Source organism: Microcaecilia unicolor, chromosome 2, assembly GCF_901765095.1.
Source record: "Microcaecilia unicolor chromosome 2, aMicUni1.1, whole genome shotgun sequence".
NCBI classification, from domain to species: Eukaryota; Metazoa; Chordata; class Amphibia; order Gymnophiona; family Siphonopidae; genus Microcaecilia; species Microcaecilia unicolor.
The window spans coordinates 102,299,317-102,320,809 of record NC_044032.1 but is presented as its reverse complement, the minus strand read 5'-3'; the positions used below and the strand labels follow the sequence as shown (position 1 = coordinate 102,320,809).

Sequence of the window (21,493 nt, the reverse complement as noted above, 5' to 3'; positions counted from 1 at the left end):
TTTTGGGCGGGGTTAGTGACGTGGGAGGCGGGGTTAGAGACGTGGGAGGCGGGGTTAGAGACGTGGGAGGCGGGGCCGATGACGGCAGGGGCGGGGTTGATGACGGCGGGGGCGGGGGTGATGACGCGGGGGCGGGGGTGTCAGGGGCGGGGTTTGAGTTTGGGCGGATTTTGGGCTCCTTTAGGCTGGAAAAATATTTTCCACCTGGCAACCCTGGACCGGAGCTCAGCTGATCTGCCTGCTGCGTGTCGGCGATGTAAATTCAATACTGAAGAGAGTGCTCGGGCCGGGTGGAGGGGGACGGTGACGACCTCGGGGGGGGGGGAGCGGTAGCGACGTCGGCAGTTCCCTCTCTGTCCCGCCCCCGTCATCACGTTTTGGTGGGAGAGGGAAGTCTCTACTGCGCATTTGCGAGTGAGTATGGTCACTCGCCATTTATATGTTTGATGCGCTGTGGCTGGTATAAGGGGTGTGGCTATAATAGGGGTGGGGTTATATGTGGTGACCCCCGCCCACAATGAGTACTACTACTACTATTTAGCATTTCTATAGAGCACCGTTTTTATACAAAAAAAGCACTGAATATACATATTGTATACTATATGCTTTTCAGTCTTTTACCTGTCCATAGCTAGTGAGTATGCATCTATGTGGCTATCTGATCTTCTGTTCCATAGAGAAATGAGAGTTGCTTACCTGCTGCAACGGTAGTTCCCTGTTGACAGAAGATCACATAGCCACACAGTCCCTCCCTCCTTCCCAGCGTTGGCGATTGCTATTCATGAAAGACTGCGGGTGTGGTTATTGGCTATTACAACTCAGACAGGAGCAGGAAGTTAGGGACATGCCAGTGAAGTGTTTTTGGTTTTTTTTTTATTTAGAGCTTCCAGAAGGGCCGGGTACACTACGTCATCGTGATGTCAATTCATCTATGTGACTATGTGATCTGTTCACGAAAAACTACCGTTACAGGTAAGCAACTCATTTTTCACACACGTTATTCCCTTCCTTCCTTGTTCCTTTCTCTCGTACACGTTAAACCCCCGCCCTCAAACCTTACTGTTCAGAATCCACTTTCACATTCCTCCACTCCATAAAGTTAAACAGAAACTTAAGCCAGTTCTCAGTTGTCTTTCTAACAAAGCCGATTCTTAAACATCAACCTTTGCAATAATTCCAGAGTGGATAAACCTTAACCAACCAAGAACGCAAGAAGTTCCGTTAACAGTTCTCACTCACCTGCCTATACATTCCGCGGCAGATTATACGCGAGCTTCAGTTCCGTGTACGTAACACTCCATAGACCAATTGGAGCTCGCTGTTCGCAAGGCACGCGATTCAAACTGCAAAGGGAAGGGTGAAGGAGTCGTGTGTTTCCTAGGTGATTCGTATCGTGGGTTGTTTTCTTATCTCCACTCCCGGGCCGGACCGCAGTTTGTGGGAGAGCCGGGTGCCCGGCCGAGTTTACATGGGGTTCTGGCTGTAGGTTGGGCGTCCGGGTTGAATGGAGCACAAAATAATCGGTCCCGGGCCTTATCGAGCTACGAAACTGGTGAGTATGTTCCCTATTTTTTTCTCTCCACGCCCGTTGCAGGTAACTGAGTACTCTCTCGCGGTGTTTAAGCTATTGCCCTTGGTCTCTGTTGGAGTTCCATTCCATCTCTTTTACTTACAGCGCGTCACTTCCGTGGCTGTTTGGGATGGTGTTTGTATTGGTATCGGTGGCTCAGGCTCACATTTTTAGAGGGGGGGGGGGGGGGGGGGGGGGAGCGAGGATGGTCACCCCCTCCTTTATTGAAGATCCAATGATAGATTTGTACTACAGGCTTTTAGTGTTTTGCATGTTGCCAATGAACACATTATATTTACCCAAACGTTTCAGCTTAATATAATGTATTTTAAAATCAGAAGGAATGAAAAGTAAGTTATAACATGAAGTGGTCTGGATAAACTAGTGTGGCTGCTCTGTTAGTCTACTTTAAAGTTTAATTAAAAAAAATCAAACCATATCAAATTAAAAGCATTCTTATTTTTCTTGTGTTTTTTGTTTCTGATTGTGTAATATCCAAAAATGGTGACATGTTAAAAGGAAATCATGTGAGTATGTAATCAAATCTTTAGTATACTTCTTTTTTTTAAAACTATCTTTTAATTAGTACAATAGAAATCAAACAAAATAAAACATGGAAAAGAAAATAAGATGATACCTTTTTTATTGGACATGACTTAATACATTTCTTGATTAGCTTTCGAAGGTTGTCCTTTGTCAGATCGGCAATAAGCAAATGTGTTAGCAGATAGTATATATAAGAGAAACATCAAAGCATTACTTTGAAGTCTGACAGAGTGGGAGAGTGGGGGTATGCATGGGAACATCAAAGCATTTCATTGATATTCTAACAGGATGGGTGTTGGTAGGTGAGAGGAGGGTAATAAACAGAGAAATACAGCTTTATGGTTTATAATGGGTTAGAAAACCCAGATCCTTATTAAGTCCTGTTTGTTGGGTGTCAAAATATTCAATCATTCTTATTTCAAAGGTCTTACGTTCCTGTATTGTTTTAAAATTACCTTTCAGTATTCTTACTGTGAAATCACTGGTGCAGTGTTCTGGTCTTTTGAAGTGTTGGCCCACAGGGGTGGGGGCTTGACTGGCACCAGCTATTTTCATGTGATGTCTGTGCAGATTGAATCTTGTCTTAAGCATCTGGCCTGTTTCTCCAATATAGCATCCTTCGTTACATTTTTTACACTGAATGATATATACCACATTGGAAGATACGGCCTCCAAAACTGAACACAATACTCAGGTGGGGCCTCACCAACGACTTATACAGGGGCATCAACACCTCCTTTCTTCTGCTGGTCACACCTCTCTCTATACAGCCTAGCAACCTTCTAGCTACGGCCACCGCCTTGTCACACTATTTCGTCGCCTTCAGATCCTCAGATACTATCACCCCAAGATCCCTGTCCCCGTCTGTACATATCAGACTCTCACCACCTAACACATACGTCTCCCGTGGATTTCTACTCCCTTAGTGCATCACTTTGCATTTCTTTGGAAGTAATGTTGGAAGATCGGTTGGAAGTAATGGAAAGAAAATTATCAAGTAAGGACTAATTTTACCGTAGTGCTGATAAATTGCTTGTTATTGCTCAATTATTGGCGCTGATTGGCTCATTATTTAGTTAAGTTGCACATGTGTCCAAATTTTATTTGCACAACCAAAGCACCATATGTAGAATCTGGGGAATAAAGTCTAATTTGCGCAATACTGAATCCAGTGTTGGTGTATTGATTTGATTTGTTTCCAAAATTGGGTCAATAGTATCTTACCTACAGTGAAGGAGTCGAATAGCAAAGTTGCTGCTTTAACCATTGGGGCTTTGAAGTGCAGGAGGCAGGTGTCTGCTGTAGAAGGGTAAGAGATGTGTGTAATTTGCTGCAGCAGGGTGATGATATTCTTCCAAAATTGCTGTGCGTTAGGACAGGACCACCAAATATGGTAAAAGTCCCCTTGTGCCTCACATTGCCTCAAACAAAGAGTGGATCCTGTATTAAACATCTGATACAGCCGCACAGGGGTGTAGTACCATCAATATAGAATTTTTTAATCCATTTTCAATTGTGGTACTAGATTAGAATACCTTAAGCAGGTGATGAAATCACAGCCTGACTTCTAGGCTCTGTCAAGGATTTCTCCTGCAGGCAGAGTTCTTTGCTAGCCTTGTTATAATAAAATCTTTAATTTGTTGGTAACAAAAGCCATCTCCTTGGGTTAGTCGATATTCATCAATAAGATCAATGAAAGGGAGAATCTCTCTGTTTACCCACAGTTAGTCCAGGGTGCAAAAATAGAAGATGGCCCATCTTTTATAGGCACCGTCTAATTTACCAGGCAGAAAACCTGGTGCATACATTATTGCAGTTGAGAGAAAACATCTGTTTGGAAGGAGAGATACATACAGTGGGGGAAATAAGTATTTGATCCCTTGCTGATTTTGTAAGTTTGCCCACTGACAAAGACATGAGCAGCCCATAATTGAAGGGTAGGTTATTGGTAACAGTGAGAGATAGCACATCACAAATTAAATCCGGAAAATCACATTGTGGAAAGTATATGAATTTATTTGCATTCTGCAGAGGGAAATAAGTATTTAATCCCTCTGGCAAACAAGACCTAATACTTGGTGGCAAAACCCTTGTTGGCAAGCACAGCGGTCAGACGTCTTCTGTAGTTGATGATGAGGTTTGCACACATGTCAGGAGGAATTTTGGTCCACTCCTCTTTGCAGATCATCTCTAAATCATTAAGAGTTCTGGGCTGTCGCTTGGCAACTCGCAGCTTCAGCTCCCTCCATAAGTTTTCAATGGGATTAAGGTCTGGTGACTGGCTAGGCCACTCCATGACCCTAATGTGCTTCTTCCTGAGCCACTCCTTTGTTCCCTTGGCTGTATGTTTTGGGTCATTGTCGTGCTGGAAGACCCAGCCACGACCCATTTTTAAGGCCCTGGCGGAGGGAAGGAGGTTGTCACTCAGAATTGTACGGTACATGGCCCCATCCATTCTCCCATTGATGCGGTGAAGTAGTCCTGTGCCCTTAGCAGAGAAACACCCCCAAAACATAACATTTCCACCTCCATGCTTGACAGTGGGGACGGTGTTCTTTGGGTCATAGGCAGCATTTCTCTTCCTCCAAACACGGCGAGTTGAGTTCATGCCAAAGAGCTCAATTTTTGTCTCATCTGACCACAGCACCTTCTCCCAATCACTCTCGGCATCATCCAGGTGTTCACTGGCAAACTTCAGACGGGCCGTCACATGTGCCTTCCGGAGCAGGGGGACCTTGCGGGCACTGCAGGATTGCAATCCGTTATGTCGTAATGTGTTACCAATGGTTTTCGTGGTGACAGTGGTCCCAGCTGCCTTGAGATCATTGACAAGTTCCCCCCTTGTAGTTGTAGGCTGATTTCTAACCTTCCTCATGATCAAGGATACCCCACGAGGTGAGATTTTGCGTGGAGCCCCAGATCTTTGTCGATTGACAGTCATTTTGTACTTCTTCCATTTTCTTACTATGGCACCAACAGTTGTCTCCTTCTCGCCCAGCGTCTTACTGATGGTTTTGTAGCCCATTCCAGCCTTGTGCAGGTGTATGATCTTGTCCCTGACATCCTTAGACAGCTCCTTGCTCTTGGCCATTTTGTAGAGGTTAGAGTCTGACTGATTCACTGAGTCTGTGGACAGGTGTCTTTCATACAGGTGACCATTGCCGACAGCTGTCTGTCATGCAGGTAACGAGTTGATTTGGAGCATCTACCTGGTCTGTAGGGGCCAGATCTCTTACTGGTTGGTGGGGGATCAAATACTTATTTCCCTCTGCAGAATGCAAATAAATTCATATACTTTCCACAATGTGATTTTCCGGATTTAATTTGTGATGTGCTATCTCTCACTGTTACCAATAACCTACCCTTCAATTATGGGCTGCTCATGTCTTTGTCAGTGGGCAAACTTACAAAATCAGCAAGGGATCAAATACTTATTTCCCCCACTGTATAAGGTCAGCCGTGTTTGTAATGGCATTTGCTTATTTAGATTCACCCTTCTAATACAATTCAAAAGGTTAGGCTTGGGCAACCAGGGCAATGCCCATAATGAAGTGTCTCCCAGAAGAGTCAGTTCAATTTGTAGCCACAGTTTTGTGTGGAACTCTTGTACCCCCGTTTACTTTTAGTCAGTACTTTTTTTGTAGAAAAAAAGGTGCCGGTACTCATTGTGGGCGGAGTCACCACACATGGCTCCACCTCTATTATAGCCACACCCATGGCGCATATAAACAGACATCATTGAAAATATTATACTAGTATAGGAGAAAAAATAATGTGATTTTTATTCATTATAAATAATTTCTGTAAGCTGTTACAGGTCCAGTATCCCTAGTGGGATACTGGACCTGTAACAGCAGATGTAAATTCTCAAATTGGACATATTCCAGACACTAAAATGAAATGATTTTTTTCTACCTTTGTTGTCTGGTGACTGTTTTTCTGATCATGCTGGCCCAATATCCGATTCTGTTGCTATCTGTCCTCTTAACTCCGTTTCTAGGGCTTCCTTTCCATTTATTTCTTTACTTTCCGCCTTTCTTCTTCATTTCTTGCCCTACATCCGTAAGTAAAAGCTGGGTCCTACTCCGCAGACTTGACTGTCCAGTGGATCCAGCTTCTGCCTATTTTCTTCATCCATGTGCAGTTTTTCTCCTCTCTTCCTTTTCCCTCATCTCCTTCCTCACTCTTCCCTCCCCTCCATCCATGTCCAGCATTTCTTCTCTCTCTCTGCCCTCTCCTCCATCCACCCATGTCCAGCCACCCATGCCCAGTGATTCTCCTTTCTCCCCTGCCCTCCCCTGCCCATGTCCAGCATGTCTCCTCTCCCCCCCCCTGCCCTCTCCTCCATGTCCAGCGAGTCTCCTCTCTCCTCTCCCCTCCATGTCCAGCGATTCTCTCTCACCTCCCTCCCCAGCCCTCCCCTCATCAATGCCCGGCAATTCTCCGTCCTCTGTACCCTGCCCTCCGCATGTCTCCTCTCCCCCCTTCCCTCCCCTCCATGTCCAGCGAGTCTCCTCTCTCCCCTGCCCTCCCTTCCTTGTCCAGCGATTCTCTCTCCCCTGCCCTCCCCTCCATGTCCAGTGATTCTCTCTCCCCTCCCTGTCCAGCACGTCGCCTCTCTCCCCTGCCCTCCCCTCTCCAAGTCGCGGCGAACCGGTCCGGAAGTGAAGGCAGCAATGAGGCAGGCACGCACGCACTCAGCAGGCAGGTTCGTCTTCGTCTCCTCTTGCATTGCTTCCCTCTCAGCGCGCGAGGGCGGGACGTGCTGAGAGGGAAGCAGCGCGAGAGGAGACGAAGACGAACCTGCCTGCTGTGTGCCTGCCTCTCTGCTGCCTTCACTTCTGGACCGGTTCGCCACGACTTGCAGAGGAGAGAGAGGGGACATGCTGGACAGGGAGGGGAGGGGAGAGAGAATCGCTGGACATGGAGCGGAGGGCAGGGGAGAGAGAAGAATCGCGACCGGGTAATATTTCAACAGAGCGCGGGAGCAGGACCTCAGGAAAAAGGTGCCGGTACACCGTACCGGCACAAAAAAAGCACTGCTTTTAGTTGATATAACATAAAGCGCTTGATCTTGGGTGGCTTTTTCTTCCAGATATAGTGGGATGCATTGTTTGTAAAATGTTGGAAGAAGCCCCAGGGCAAAGCAATGGGAAGCACCATAAAGAGGTAGAGTAGTTTGAGGAGTATGATCATTTTAATTGAATGAGTCCTGCCTAGCCAGCAAAGATTTAACCCCTCCCAGTGCTCTAATTGTGACAGAAGGTTTACTAACAGCAGGGAAAGTTTAGCTTGTAGAGATGAGCTGGGTATTTGGAAATACTAATCCTCAGGCGCTGGATGCTATTCTTAGCCCATATTGCATTTATTTTTATTAGTAAAACATCTGCCTGTTTTTAAACAGCAGTTTTGTTTCACTGTATGCATTCCCTTGAAAAACTCTTCAAATGCTTATTCATTTTTCACATTCTGCTGTCAAAGAAATTCGAAATGCATTAAAATGGGAGTTTTCACCTTGATAATATACTCTATAAGTTCTTTCACATTGAAAGTGTAATTGGGGAAAAGGATATTAAAAGATCTTGCACAAGTCTTTCTACCTTTTTCCATAGCAAATCCAAATTAAGGCTCATAATATGTTTAAGGGAGCTCACCTATATCCTTTCAATTAAGTGTGCTTATTCAAATATTTCCAGAGCTGCCAAGTTACCCATTCCAGAAGGAAGACTTTTTGGCTGGTCCTGGTTTTAAACTTAGATCCCAAAGCAGTGTATTGTTTGTAGTCCATATTACTTAGCGTAAGCAGCAGATGAATCCAGAGACCTGTGGGTTGTGTCCGTCTATCAGCAGGTAGAGATAAGAGAGCAGTGATCTGCACTGTGCACATTGGACGTGATGCTGCCTGGCCACTCAGTATTCTCTGTCTCCAGCAGGTGGACGGATGTGTTTCACAGGTTCCTGGCTTCTTCTGTGGTGGCTCCCGTTCTGGCTTGCCTCCAGGACCCTAAAAACTTATATATATATTCATCCCAGTACCTGGGTCAAAAACAGGTCGCCACCCCTCCCGTTCCAAAGGTAAAACTAATATTTTAACCAAGGATTACATTCAGAAACTTTTTAAACTGTTTAACCCTTTTAATTTTTTTGTTCTAGACTGATGAAAATTAAATAAAATATTAATAGAATCACAAGTAATAATATAAATTAAATTATACCAGAATGGTAGAAGCTTTTAATTAGAATGTGAATCCATAAGCAAGAAGCAGTCTGACAGATCTTGCAGACGGTTGGAACGAGTTTGAAGGAAAAATAAGGATAAATCAATCCTATGTAAACTGAAAAAAAGTGAAAAAAAGATTTTGGTTTTTTTTTTTAGTCAGGAAATTAGGAAATCTGATAATTCTTCTAAAGTGCTTTTCAAAGTTTTTGAGAATTTGATTAATACAGATGCTTTACAAACAATTCCTTATACCCTACGCTGTCTATTAAAATGTTCTGTTACATATTGTGTTCACACATTGTAAGTAGTATACTATGCTGTACTTTGTATTGTTATTTGAATATTTTTACTTCTGTTATTGTCTGTTGCTTATGGTTATTCTTACTGTACACTGCCTTGAGTGAATTCTTTCAAAAAGGTGGTAAATAAATCCTAATTAAAAAAAATTCCTGGATTTTTACAACCTAAGGCAGAAGATTTTGTGCAGTTTTTCCAGGATAAGGTGAATAAAATTAGACAGTCTTTTTCAGAGGTTAATTTAGGTAACCCTTATAGTAACTTCTTTGAACAAGCAAGTTAACAATATTCATGGTGATTTATGGGAAAGATTTGAAAGGCTTTCATCTGCATCAGTTAGAAAGATTTTGGTCAGACTTTAAAAGTTGTCACTTTTCTTAGACCAAGCGTATGTCCATCTTACTTGTTGAATAAATTTTCGTTGAGTATTTTAAATTGGTTGACCGAGTCTATTAATGTAATACTGCAGTTAAGTTGTTATCTCGAGACTGTCTCAGAAATAGTTTAAATCCCTTTACCAAAATCAATCGGAGCAGATTTGACAAAGGTTAAAAGTTATCACCGGATTGCAAGCATCCCATGGATGGCTAAACTTTTAGCATTCTTAGTAAATGAGCAGCTTCAGGATTTTATAGAACCACTAAAGGGCACTTTTACAAAGCAGCGGTAAGCCCAACACAGGCTTACCGTGTGCTAAAAAGGAAGTACCGCTGAGCTACCGCAGCAGCCTGGCAGTAGTTCCCATCCCCAGTGCTCTGTCATATCTGGCGCTACAAAAATATTATTTTTGTAGTGCCGGTGTGTATCCAATGGTAATTGTGCAGTGCCGTGCACTGCCTAGTTACCGCTATGTTACAGTGGGAGCCCTTACCGCCACCTAAGTGGGTAGTGGTGAGGGCTCCCCCAAAATGGCTGTGTGACAAGTACTTCACTTGCCACACGGCCATTTCCTGAAGAAAAGAAAGACTTACCTTTTGCACCGATACCAGCGTAGTCCCCCTTTCTGCTGCAGCTTGTAAAAGGGGCCCAAAATATATTGCACAAGACTCAATATGGTTTCAGACCCCGACATAATACGGCAACATTACTACTTGTCCTTACTACAAAGATAAGATACTTTTTGAGTAGAGGACAGCAACCCATACTGTTGCAATTAGACATATCAGCAGCCTTTGATGCTCCTTTTTAAATTAAATGAATTAGTTGTGACGGGTAAAGTGCTAGGTTGGTTTGAGCAATTCCTAACAATCATTTTATAGTGTGAAAAGAAAAAATGGGAAATAATCTAGTTGGAATCCTGGCTGTGGTGTGTACTGCAGGGTTCACCAGTCTCTGTCATTATTCAATATTTACCTAAGTTCCTTTGGTTATTATCTTTCAGATATTGGAACCTGTCTTATGCAGATGATATTTGTCTTTTTATTTCTAGCTGTAGAGAATTTTAAGAGGACCTTTTATGTATTAAAAATCATATATCTATTAAATATTATATTTCAATTGTAGGTAAGTGGGCAACAGAGCACTTTTTAAAATTAAGTACAAGAATAAGATATTGTGGTTTGGCATTATAAATAAGGCTTAGTGATATTGGCTTCAGGTGAAATCTTGAAAATTGAAGATCATTCTAGAGTCCTAGGAAGAATTTTACATTCTAACCTATTGTTTGATAAGCAGATAGGTGCACTGAGCAAAAACAAATTTTCAGACTTAGCCAATTGTGAGCAATAAGATCATCTTTACAATATAAAGATTTTAGGATTTTTATTTCAGACAATTTTGCTTCCTCAACTTTATTATTGGAACTTTTTATATTCTCTGGTTACTAGTAAATTATCTACCAGTAAATTATCTGTTTACAGCTGCCACAAAATACTGCAGCCAGATTGATTTTTGGGTTGGGCCATTTTGATAGTATATCCTGTTGTTGTTTTTTTTTTTTTGTTACATTTGTACCCCACACTTTCCCACTCATGGCATGCTCAATGTGGCTTACATATTGTATACAAGTACTTATTTGTACCTTGGGCAATGGAGGGTTAAGTGACTTGCCCAGAGTCACAAGGAGCTGCCTGTGCCTGAAGTGGGAATCGAACTCAGTTCCTCAGTTCCCCAGGACCAAAGTCCACCACCCTTTAACCACTAGGCCACTCCTCCACTATCAGTACACCAACACATTAGATTTAAGATAGCCTACCACCTGATGTTTACACCAGTTTTGGGGCTGAATTCAGAAGGACTTGGAGAAAAGCTTGAATTTTTTTCTTCTGGAAGAAGTTTGCGTTTTTACCGAATTTTGAAATTAGGCTTTCCTGATTTTAAAAAATGTTCAATTTAAAGTCAAATTTATTTCCTTTTCAGGGGTCGTGGTTTTGGAATAGTTGCCCATGAATATGAAAAGTCTGCCATCCTATCCAACTTTTAGTAAGACTTTGAAAACTTATTTAAAAGTAGTGGAGAAATTTTAAACTTTGTTTAAAGGATGTTAATATATGATGACAATTTCTGTAATTTTCCTGTATTGTAGAGGATTCTTATATTGTTAAATGTGAAATCCTTTTGGAACAATGGGAAGTATATAAAACTTAGAATAGAAAGGGGCAGAGCAAGATGGCGGCGGTACCAACTGCTCGCGTCAGTGAGTAGCCCATCGCTGCTGGAATTTATAATTTCTCTTGCTAAAATTTCCCCGAAAGAATTTTTCCTTAAAATCTCTGGCTGTTATGCCTCATAGCAAGAGAAAAGGGATCGTAAGGGTGAGGACCCAGCCCTCCCTAACTTCAACACCCGCCCAGCAGTCCTTGGAGCAGTTCCTTACGCGGCAATCCACTTTAACAGCGTCAGGAGGTCCCGCTGATCTTTCGACGCAGGGAGGCGCCGAGATCCAGGGAATTGACACATCGTTGTCTCCCCCGACGCAACTTCCTCCTTTGCAGCCGGTGGTACTCAAATTCGCGGGTGGATTGTCGACCTCGGAAGTCGGGGAAACGAATCTGCCACTGGGTCAGCAAATTGGAGTTCCATATCATCAAGCTGATCAATCCATAGACTGGTGGTTGTGTCCATCTACCAGCAGGTGGAGATAGAGAGCAATCCTTTTGCCTCCCTATATGTGGTCATGTGCTGCCGGAAACTCCTCAGTATGTTCTCTATCTCAGCAGGTGGTGGTCACACACAGCAGCAGCTCTGGCTAGGCCTCCAAGCCTAATTTTTAGGTTTTGTTGAGTGCCTGGGGTTGAGGGCTCTTCTTGAGCAAGTGCAAACCTGGTGGCGCCAGGTCCCTCCTTTTCTCCCCCCTCCCGCTGGCTCCGTTAAAAAAAAAAATAAAAAAATTTTGAACGTCCTTAAAGGCGTTTATTTCGACGTTTATTTAAACGTTTATTGCAGCTACTCACTGGGACACCAGGTCGTTACAGCTCGGAGCAGAAAGCAGGTAATTTTTACCTTTTTATAGCGGGCAGGGGGTTCCCCGATTGATCTCCACGTGGCATATGGCGTCGGAGGGCGAGGGCGCAAAGAGTCGCTCCCCGGATCGCTTAGGCGCTTCTAGAGGGGATGCGGGGGTCTTAAAGTCTGATTCGCCCTTGTTGGGTGACAGTTTCGTGACCGATGAGTGTCCCGGTCCTTCCTCCGGTGTGGCGGTTTTTCCCGCCATAAACGCCCATCCCCCGCTGCTCGCCTCCGCCATCTTGGCCGGCCACGCGGCTCGGACGGCTTCTTCGTGGGCAGCCCTTGAGGGAGACATTAATGCCATGGACGCCCTTAATTTGGGCGACGGCACCAAAGCGGCTAAAGTTAAGCGCCGTTTTTCCCGCGCGGCTCCTTCGCGGAGTGTCGCGCCGGACGCCATTTTGGATGCGCAGCATGTCTCTCCCCCGCTCTTGCGAGCGCCGGTTGAGGGTGCGTCTAGGGCTGTAGCCCAGGCTGCGGAAGTGCACAGTCTGGGGGGTTTCTCCCCCGAGTTTGTTTTGCTGCTGCATCAGGCCTTCCTTATGCAAAACGCTGCCCCTGCTCCCTCGTTTGGTAAAGAGGTTGAGGTCCCCGGAGGTAAACGCCCTCGGGTTGATTCCCAGGCCTTGGAGGACCTTGTCTCCTCCGATGTAGATGAGGGCAGCGTATCTGAGTTCTCCCAACGGTCCTTTGCGGATTCCTTGGAGGAGACGGATCCCCGCTCGGTTGGAGCGGATGACCCCTCTGCAGCGCGGCTTTTTAGCTCAGAGGATTTGCCCAACCTGTTAGTGCAGGCCATGGGCATTTTGAAGATTTCCTCTCCGGAGGACGTCTCTCCCTCAGCCCCTGTTGGCTCTGCCATTATGCTGGGGACGAAACGCCCGCCTAGAACCTTCCACGTGCATGATGCCATGCACACCCTAATTTCGGCTCAATGGGAAGTCCCGGAAGCGAGCCTCAAAGTGGCTAGGGCTATGTCCCGCCTCTATCCTTTGCCTGAAAGTGAACGTGAGGCCTATCTGTGGCCTACCGTGGATTCTTTAATCACTGCGGTGACTAAGAAAACGGCTTTGCCGGTGGAAGGTGGCACGGCCCTAAAGGACGCCCAAGACAGAAGATTGGAGGCGGCCTTAAGGTCGTCCTTTGAGGCGACTGCTTTAAGTTTGCAGGCCTCGGTTTGCGGTTCCTATGTGGCCAGGGCGTGCCTGACTATGGTGCAGCGGGCTTCCCCCTCGGATCATTCCTTGAGGGCTGATTGGCCGGCCCTGGAATCGGGCTTAGCCTATTTGGCAGACTTGCTGTATGATGTCTTGAGAGCCTCAGCTAAAGGCATGGCTCAGACAGTCTCTGCGCGGCAGTGGCTTTGGCTGAAACATTGGTCTGCTGACCACGCCTCTAAATCCCGCCTGGCTAGATTGCCTTTTAAAGGCAAGCTGCTCTTTGGGGTCGAGCTGGACAAAATTGTGACCGATCTCGGCACGTCTAAGGGCAAGAAGTTACCAGAGGTCAGGGCTCGGGCTAGTACTCGTTCCGGTACCTCCAGAGGACGGTTTCAGGAAGCCCGTCGGTACCGCCCGGGCAGGTCGGGCTCCTCTGCCCCCTCTTCCTTCAAGAGGACTTTCTCCCCCAAGCAGCATTCCTTTCGCAGAGACCGCCGTCCAGGAGGTGCGCCCTCCGGTCCTCCCCCAGGGTCTCGTACCCAATGTCGGGGCCTTGGTCCACGCCCCAGTGCAGATTGGAGGACGGCTGTCCTCGTTTCTGGGCGAGTGGACCACAATAACTTCAGACGCTTGGGTGCTGGAAGTCATCAGAGACGGCTACAAGCTAGAGTTCTGCCGACCCTTAAGAGACGGGTTTGTACTCTCTCCCTGCAAGTCTCCGGTCAAAGCTGTGGCAGTGCAGCAGACCTTGGACAACCTGATCCGCCTGGGTGCGGTCGTTCCGGTGCCAGAAAATCAGATTGGCAAGGGACGTTACTCCATTTACTTTGTGGTACCAAAGAAAGGAGGTTCTGTCCGGCCTATCCTCGACCTCAAAGGGGTCAATCGGGCCTTGAAAGTGCGGCACTTTTGCATGGAGACTCTCCGCTCTGTTATAGCGGCAGTGAAGGCAGGAGAGTTATTGGCTTCCTTGGACATCAAGGAAGCGTACCTGCATATTCCCATCTGGCCTCCTCATCAACGCTTCCTGCGTTTTGCAGTCCTGGGACGACACTTCCAGTTCAGAGCCCTCCCTTTCGGGTTGGCTACTGCTCCGCGGACCTTTTCCAAAGTAATGGTGGTCATCGCGGCCTTCCTGCGAAAGGAAGGAAGGAGTACAAGTCCATCCTTATCTGGACGACTGGTTGATCCGAGCCCCCTCTTATGCAGAGTGCGGCAAAGCTGTGAACCGGGTGGTTGCTCTTTTGAGCTCCCTGGGGTGGATTATCAACTGGGAGAAGAGCCAGCTGCGCCCGACTCAGTCCCTGGAGTATCTGGGAGTTCGATTCGACACCCAAGTGGGCAGAGTGTTCCTGCCAGACAATCGGATTGTCAAACTTCAGGCTCAGGTGGACCAGTTCCGAGTAGCCTCTCCTCTTCGGGCTTGGGACTATGTGCAGCTGTTGGGCTCTATGACGGCCACGATGGAAGTAGTGCCCTGGGCCAGGGCTCATATGAGACCACTTCAACACTCTCTGTTGCAGCGCTGGACTCCGATGTCGGAGGATTATGCTGTGCGCCTTCCCTTGGACCCAGCAGTGCGCAAGGCGCTGAGCTGGTGGCTGCAGACAGACAAGTTGTCTGCAGGAATGCCTCTGGTGACCCCAGAGTGGATTGTCGTCACGACGGACGCCTCTTTGACGGGCTGGGGAGCCCACTGCTTGGGAAGGACAGCGCAGGGGCTCTGGTCTCCTGCAGAGGGAAAGTGGTCTATCAACCTCCTGGAACTCAGAGCCATTCGGTTGGCGCTTTTGGAGTTCATCCCGGTACTGGCGTTGAAGCCAGTACGGGTCCTGTCGGACAATGCCACTGCTGTGGCCTATGTCAACCGCCAGGGAGGTACCAAGAGCGCCCCTCTAGCCAAGGAGGTCATGAATCTATGCCAGTGGGCGGAAGCGAACCTGGAACAGCTGTCAGCGGCCCACATTGCCGGAGTCATGAATGTCAGGGCGGACTTTCTCAGTCGCCATACCTTGGAGCCCGGAGAGTGGCAGCTATCTGCTCAGGCGTTCTTGGACATCACGAAGCGCTGGGGCCAGCCGAGCCTAGATCTGATGGCGTCATCGGCCAATTGCCAAGTGCCGCGCTTTTTCAGCAGAGGACGGGACCCTCGATCCCTGTGGCCGACACAAGAGCTTCTCTATGTGTTCCCGCCCTGGCCCATGTTGGGCAGGGTGCTAGACCGGGTGGCAAAGCATCCGGGCCGGATAATCCTGGTGGGTCCGGATTGGTCCAGACGTCCCTGGTATGCGGACTTGATCAGGCTCTCAGTCGACGATCCTCTGCGACTGCCTGTGGAGCAGGGCCTGTTACATCAGGGTCCCGTGGTGATGGAGGATCCCTCCCCCTTTGGTCTTACGGCCTGGCTATTGAGCGGCAGCGTCTGAGGAAGAAGGGCTTCTCAGACAAGGTCATCGCCACTATGCTGAGAGCGAGGAAGCGCTCTACTTCTACTGCTTACGCCAGGGTTTGGCGTATCTTTGCAGCGTGGTGTGAAGCAGGCTCACTTTCTCCTTTCACTGCTCCAATTTCTTCAGTGTTGGCGTTCCTGCAAGAAGGTCTGGACAAAGGCCTGTCGCTCAGTTCCCTTAAAGTCCAGGTAGCGGCTCTGGCTTGCTTCAGGGGCCGCCTGAAGGGTGCTTCCCTGGCTTCGCAGCCAGATGTGGTGCGCTTTCTCAAGGGAGTTAATCACCTGCGCCCTCCTCTGCACTCAGTGGTGCCTGCATGGAATCTCAATCTGGTGCTAAGAGCATTGCAGAAGCCGCCTTTTGAACCCTTGTCGAGGGCATCTCTGAAAGACCTGACGTTGAAAGCAGTCTTTTTGGTGGCTATCACTTCAGCCAGAAGAGTTTCCGAGCTCCAGGCGCTCTCATGTCGAGAGCCTTTTCTGCAGTTCACTGAGGCAGGAGTGACTATTCGCACAGTGCCTTCCTTCCTGCCCAAGATTGTTTCTCGCTTCCATGTGAATCAGCAGCTCTGTCTCCCTTCCTTTCGTAGGGAGGACTACCCAGAGGAATACTCTGCTCTCAAATGTCTGGATGTGAGACGAGTCATCATCAGATACTTGGAAGTGACCAATGATTTCCGGAAATCGGATCATCTGTTTGTCCTGTTTGCAGGTCCTCGTAGGGGTCTGCAGGCTGCTAAGCCTACAGTGGCAAGATGGGTCAAGGAAGCCATTGCAGCGGCTTATGTGGCCGCGGGGAAGGTGCCGCCTATCCAGCTGAAGGCTCACTCCACAAGAGCTCAGGCGGCCTCGATGGCAGAGGCCGGTTCCGTCTCCTTGGAAGAGATATGCAAGGCGGCAACTTGGGCTTCGGCCCATACATTCTCCAAGCATTACCGCTTGACTGTGGCTGCTCGGGCGGAGGCCCGGTTTGGAGCTTCAGTGTTGCGGTCAGGGATTTCTATGTCCCGCCCTGGGTGAGTACTGCTTCGGTACATCCCACCAGTCTATGGATTGATCAGCTTGATGATATGGAAGGTAAAATTATGTATCATACCTGATAATTTTCTTTCCATTAATCATAGCTGATCAATCCATAGTCCCTCCCAGATATCTGTACTGTTTATATTCTGGTTGCATTTCAGAGTCAAGTTTAGTCTTCAGTTCCTGTTCAGGAAGACTTCGTGTTCAAGTTATTTTTTCACTTGGATTCTTCAAGAGTTGAGACGAGTTTGTGTTACAGTGAGCTGCTGCATTCCTCTCCCCTCCGTTTTACGGGGCTGGATTGAGATTTAAATTCTGCCGGCACTCCCTCCCGCTTCGTGCGGCTGTAGGGCAGCTTTGTACCCCTCCCGCTTCGGCGGTGTTAGGGTCAGTCAGCTCCTCCCGCGGTTGCGGTTGCAGGATAAGCCAGATCCCCCCGCATTGGCGGGTGTGGTGTCCCTCCCCCGCTCCGCGGGGATGAGCTGGACGGATTCCCCTCCCCCACTTGTGTGGGGATGAGCTGGGTTATTTCCCCTCCCCCGTTTCGGCAGTGGTGAGCTGGGCAGAGTGTCCCTTTGTGGGTGTAATTCTCTAAGTGCTGAGTCCTGCGGATGGAGCTTTGATATCGACATACTGAGGAGTTTCCGGCAGCACATGACCACATATAGGGAGGCAAAAGGATTGCTCTCTATCTCCACCTGCTGGTAGATGGACACAACCACCAGTCTATGGATTGATCAGCTATGATTAATGGAAAGAAAATTATCAGGTATGATACATAATTTTACCTTCTTCCTGGATCTCCCACGACAACAGAGTCGAAGGGCCTTGAGCCCCTGCAAGGGAAGCCCCAAACATCTAAGGCTCCAACTGCAAAGGTTACACTGGAGGCAATATGGGACGTGCTCCAGCGTTTGGACAACTCTGTGAAGACTTCAACAGGCAAGATTGACAATATATCTGAAAATTTACAGAATTTAAAAACTGCATTTACAACTATGAGTAACGAGTTGACTGAGAAAGTAAATCTTTTAGAAGCTGATACTGTCAAAATGAAAGAGGTAACATCGAAATTGATTCAGGACAATACACAGATATATAATAGGTTGGAATACTTTGAAAACTACAACCGAAGATTAAATCTTCGATTGTTAAATTTTCCTTGTACTGAGGTGTATTCCCCCTTGGACATATTTAAGAGATATTTGACGGAAAATTTAAAATTTACCTCTGAGAATATTCCTCCTCTTAATAAAATATATTACCTACCCACAAAAAAACCAAGTGGATCTTCATAAATTCCTCAACAGCCTCAAGGAGATCTCAATGTCTCAGACCTGTTGGAAACATCCTTGTCTTCAATAACAAATAGGCAAACATTGTTGGTCTCATTTGTATTCCAGCAGGATTTGGAACTGGTTAGGAAACTAGCTTTAAGGAACTTACAACTTCCATTTTATGGACAAAAGATCTGGGTTTTCCCAGATGTTACTAAATCTACACAAATCAAAAGAAAAGATTTTCTAGCATTGAGACCAGCTACCTTGGCGCTGGGGGCTACTTTTAATTTAAGTTTCCCATGTAAATGCAATATAAAATATTTGGGTGTAAAATATGTTTTCTTTAATCCTGTTCATTTGAAGCAATTTATAGAATTGAAAAAATTGTCATGAAGCCTGTTGGATAGTAGCAGTATTGACCTTATGGAGAAATGGAATAATTATAAGTGGATAAAACTGTTAAGCATTTCTTTAGCTTTTGTTGCATATAGATCTCCCGTGTGAAAACGGCTCTTCTCCCCTCCAATTTGTGGTCTAATATAGGATGCATAATTATGTTTCTGGAACTAAAATATTTTCTGTAATTTTGTCTTACTTATCTGATTTTCCTTTTCAAGCGTCATGAAGGCTTGTAATTTAAAAATGATAAATAAAGAATTTAAAAAAAAACTTAGAATAGAATGGATAACAGCTCTGTTCACTCATTATATATTTTTTCTCTTGGTTATTTTTAGAACTAACATTCTGTATTTTGTTTACACTTTCTGAATATCTACTGTTTGTACAGACTGTCTCCTGTTTAACTTTATCTTCAAGGCTCATATCTCTTTATGCATTTTTATCATATTGTTTCACAAGCACTGTAGCCTCACTTTGCCTCTCATTCTCTGTACTTACACCTACCATTTTCCATCTTGTATATTAAATCTCTTTTTCATTCTATTTATTTTATGATAATTTATTTCCTCAACAGTGGAATGAAATTATTGAGCTGTTTCGTGCTGGTATGTCATTGCGGAAGCATCGTATACATTTCAGAAGTTATGATAATTGCTTTTCTGCATCTGAAGCAGTAGAGTACCTGCATGATTTGCTGCGATGTAACCAAAATTTTGGACCAGATGTATCTCGCAATCAGACAATTCAGCTGCTAAAAAAATTTTTGAAAAATCATGTAATTGAAGATGTGAAAGGAAGATGGGGTACAGAAGATTTTGAAGACAATGGATGCTTATATAGGTAAGATATGTAAGTTCAAATTGGTTTTGCGTGAAATATTGTGTTGCTGAATTTGTTGAGACCAATTCTAGCTAACTCCTTACAGAATTTAGAACTTGGATTTCCATAGCGTCTCTCAGATCAATCCAGAGACAAATAGGTTATTTCCTTGTCATCAAGCAGATGAATCCATTACAAGTGGGTTGTGTCCATCAACCAGCAGGGGGAGATAGAGAGCACTGAAAAACCATAGTGCCTCATGGCCAGCTAGCTCCATCTGCCTCTTCAGTATTCTCTATCTCCCCAGCAGGGTGGTTGTAGCTTGTTCAAGCTCCTTCAGCAAATCTGCCTGGGGTGGCTCCTGTGCCAGTTGTAGCAGGGGTGTTGTGGCTGATGGTGCCCACTTTAAATGCAAATAAGTTAGCCCTTTCCCTGCCTTACCCGGCCCCCGATGTGGAAGTAGACAAATAGGCAAGCCCTGTCCCTATCTTTGCCCACGCTGCGGATGCAGGCACATAGGTTCGCCCTTTCCCTGCCTTTCCCACACTACTGATCCTCCGGAGTTGGAAATTTGCTTCTTTCGCTGTTACATAAGTACATAAGTAATGCCATACTGGGAAAAGACCAAGGGTCCATCGAGCCCAGCATCTTGTCCACGACAGCGGCCAATCCAGGCCAAGGGCACCTGGCAAGTTTCCCAAACGTACAAACATTCTATACATGTTATTCCTGGGATTTTGGATTTTTCCAAGTCCGTTTAGTAGCGGTTTATGGACTTGTCCTTTAGGAAACCGTCCAACCCCTTTTTAAACTCTGCTAAGCTAACCGCCTTCACCACATTTTCCGGCAATGAATTCCAGAGTTTAATTACACGTTGGGTGAAGAACAATTTTCTCCGATTTGTTTTAAATTTACTACACTGTAGTTTAATCGCATGCCCCCTAGTCCTAGTATTTTTGGAAAGCATGAACAGACGCTTCACATCCACCTGTTCCACTCCACTCATTATTTTATATACCTCTATCATGTCTCCCCTCAGCCGTCTCTTCTCCAAGCTGAATAGCCCTAGCCTCCTTAGTCTTTCTTCATAGGGAAGTCGTCCCATCCCCGCTATCATTTTAGTCGCCCTTCGCTGCACCTTTTTCAATTCTACTATATCTTTCTTGAGATGCGGCGACCAGAATTGAACACAATACTCAAGGTGCGATCGCACCATGGAGCGATACAACGGCATTATAACATCCTCACACCTGTTTTCCATACCTTTCCTAATAATACCCAGCATTCTATTCGCTTTCCTAGCCGCAGCAGCACACTGAGCAGAAGGTTTCAGTGTGTTATCGACGACGACACCCAGATCCCTTTCTTGGTCCGTAACTCCTAACGTGGAACCTTGCATGACGTAGCTATAATTCGGGTTCTTTTTTCCCACATGCATCACCTTGCACTTGCTCACATTAAACGTCATCTGCCATTTAGCCGCCCAGTCTCCCAGTCTTGTAAGGTCTTCTTGTAATTTTTCACAATCCTGTCGCGAGTTAACGACTGAATAACTTTGTGTCATCAGCAAATTTAATTACCTCGCTAGTTACTCCCATCTCTAAATCATTTATAAATATATTAAAAAGCAGCGGTCCTAGCACAGACCCCTGAGGAACCCCACTAACTACCCTTCTCCATTGTGAATACTGCCCATTTAACCCCACTCTCTGTTTCCTATCCTTCAATCAGTTTTTAATCCACAATGGGACATTTCCTCCTATCCCATGACCCTCCAATTTCCTCTGTAGCCTTTCATGAGGTACCTTGTCAAACGCCTTTTGAAAATCCAGATAAACAATATCAACCGGCTCCCCTTTGTCCACATGTTTGTTTACTCCTTCAAAGAATTGAAGTAAATTGGTCAGGCAAGATTTCCCCACACAAAAGCCGTGCTGACTCGGTCTCAGTAATCCATGTCCTCGGATGTGCTCTGTAATTTTGTTTTTAATAATAGCCTCTACCATTTTCCCCGGCACCGACGTCAGACTCACCGGTCTATAATTTCCCGGATCTCCCCTAGAGCCTTTTAAAAAAATGGGCGTTACATTGGCCACCCTCCAATCTTCCGGTACCACGCTCGATTTTAAGGATAAGTTGCATATCACTAGCAGTAGCTCCGCAAGCTCATTTTTCAGTTCTATCAGTACTCTAGGATGAATACCATCCGGTCCAGGAGATTTGCTACTCTTCAGTTTGCCGAACTGCCCCATTACGTCCTCCAGGTTTGCCGTGAAATCAGTAAGT

The 21,493-nt window shown here is 46.0% G+C and overlaps 1 protein-coding gene across 2 annotated transcripts in view; it reads left to right on the top strand.

Annotated features, from left to right (window-relative positions):
• The first annotated feature begins 888 nt into the window (after positions 1-888).
• The window catches only part of DEPDC1B (DEP domain containing 1B), a 163,706-nt gene continuing 143,101 nt past the window's right edge, over positions 889-21,493 (top strand). The window contains exons 1-2 of one of the 2 annotated variants that reach the window (XM_030192280.1): positions 889-972; positions 18,963-19,228. In XM_030192280.1, the coding sequence (XP_030048140.1) occupies positions 18,996-19,228 (233 nt within the window). In that variant the 5' untranslated portion in view covers positions 889-972; positions 18,963-18,995. Of the gene's footprint in view, positions 973-1,333; positions 1,553-18,962; positions 19,229-21,493 lie in introns of those variants that run through there. The other variant, XM_030192279.1, reaches the window with a different exon arrangement.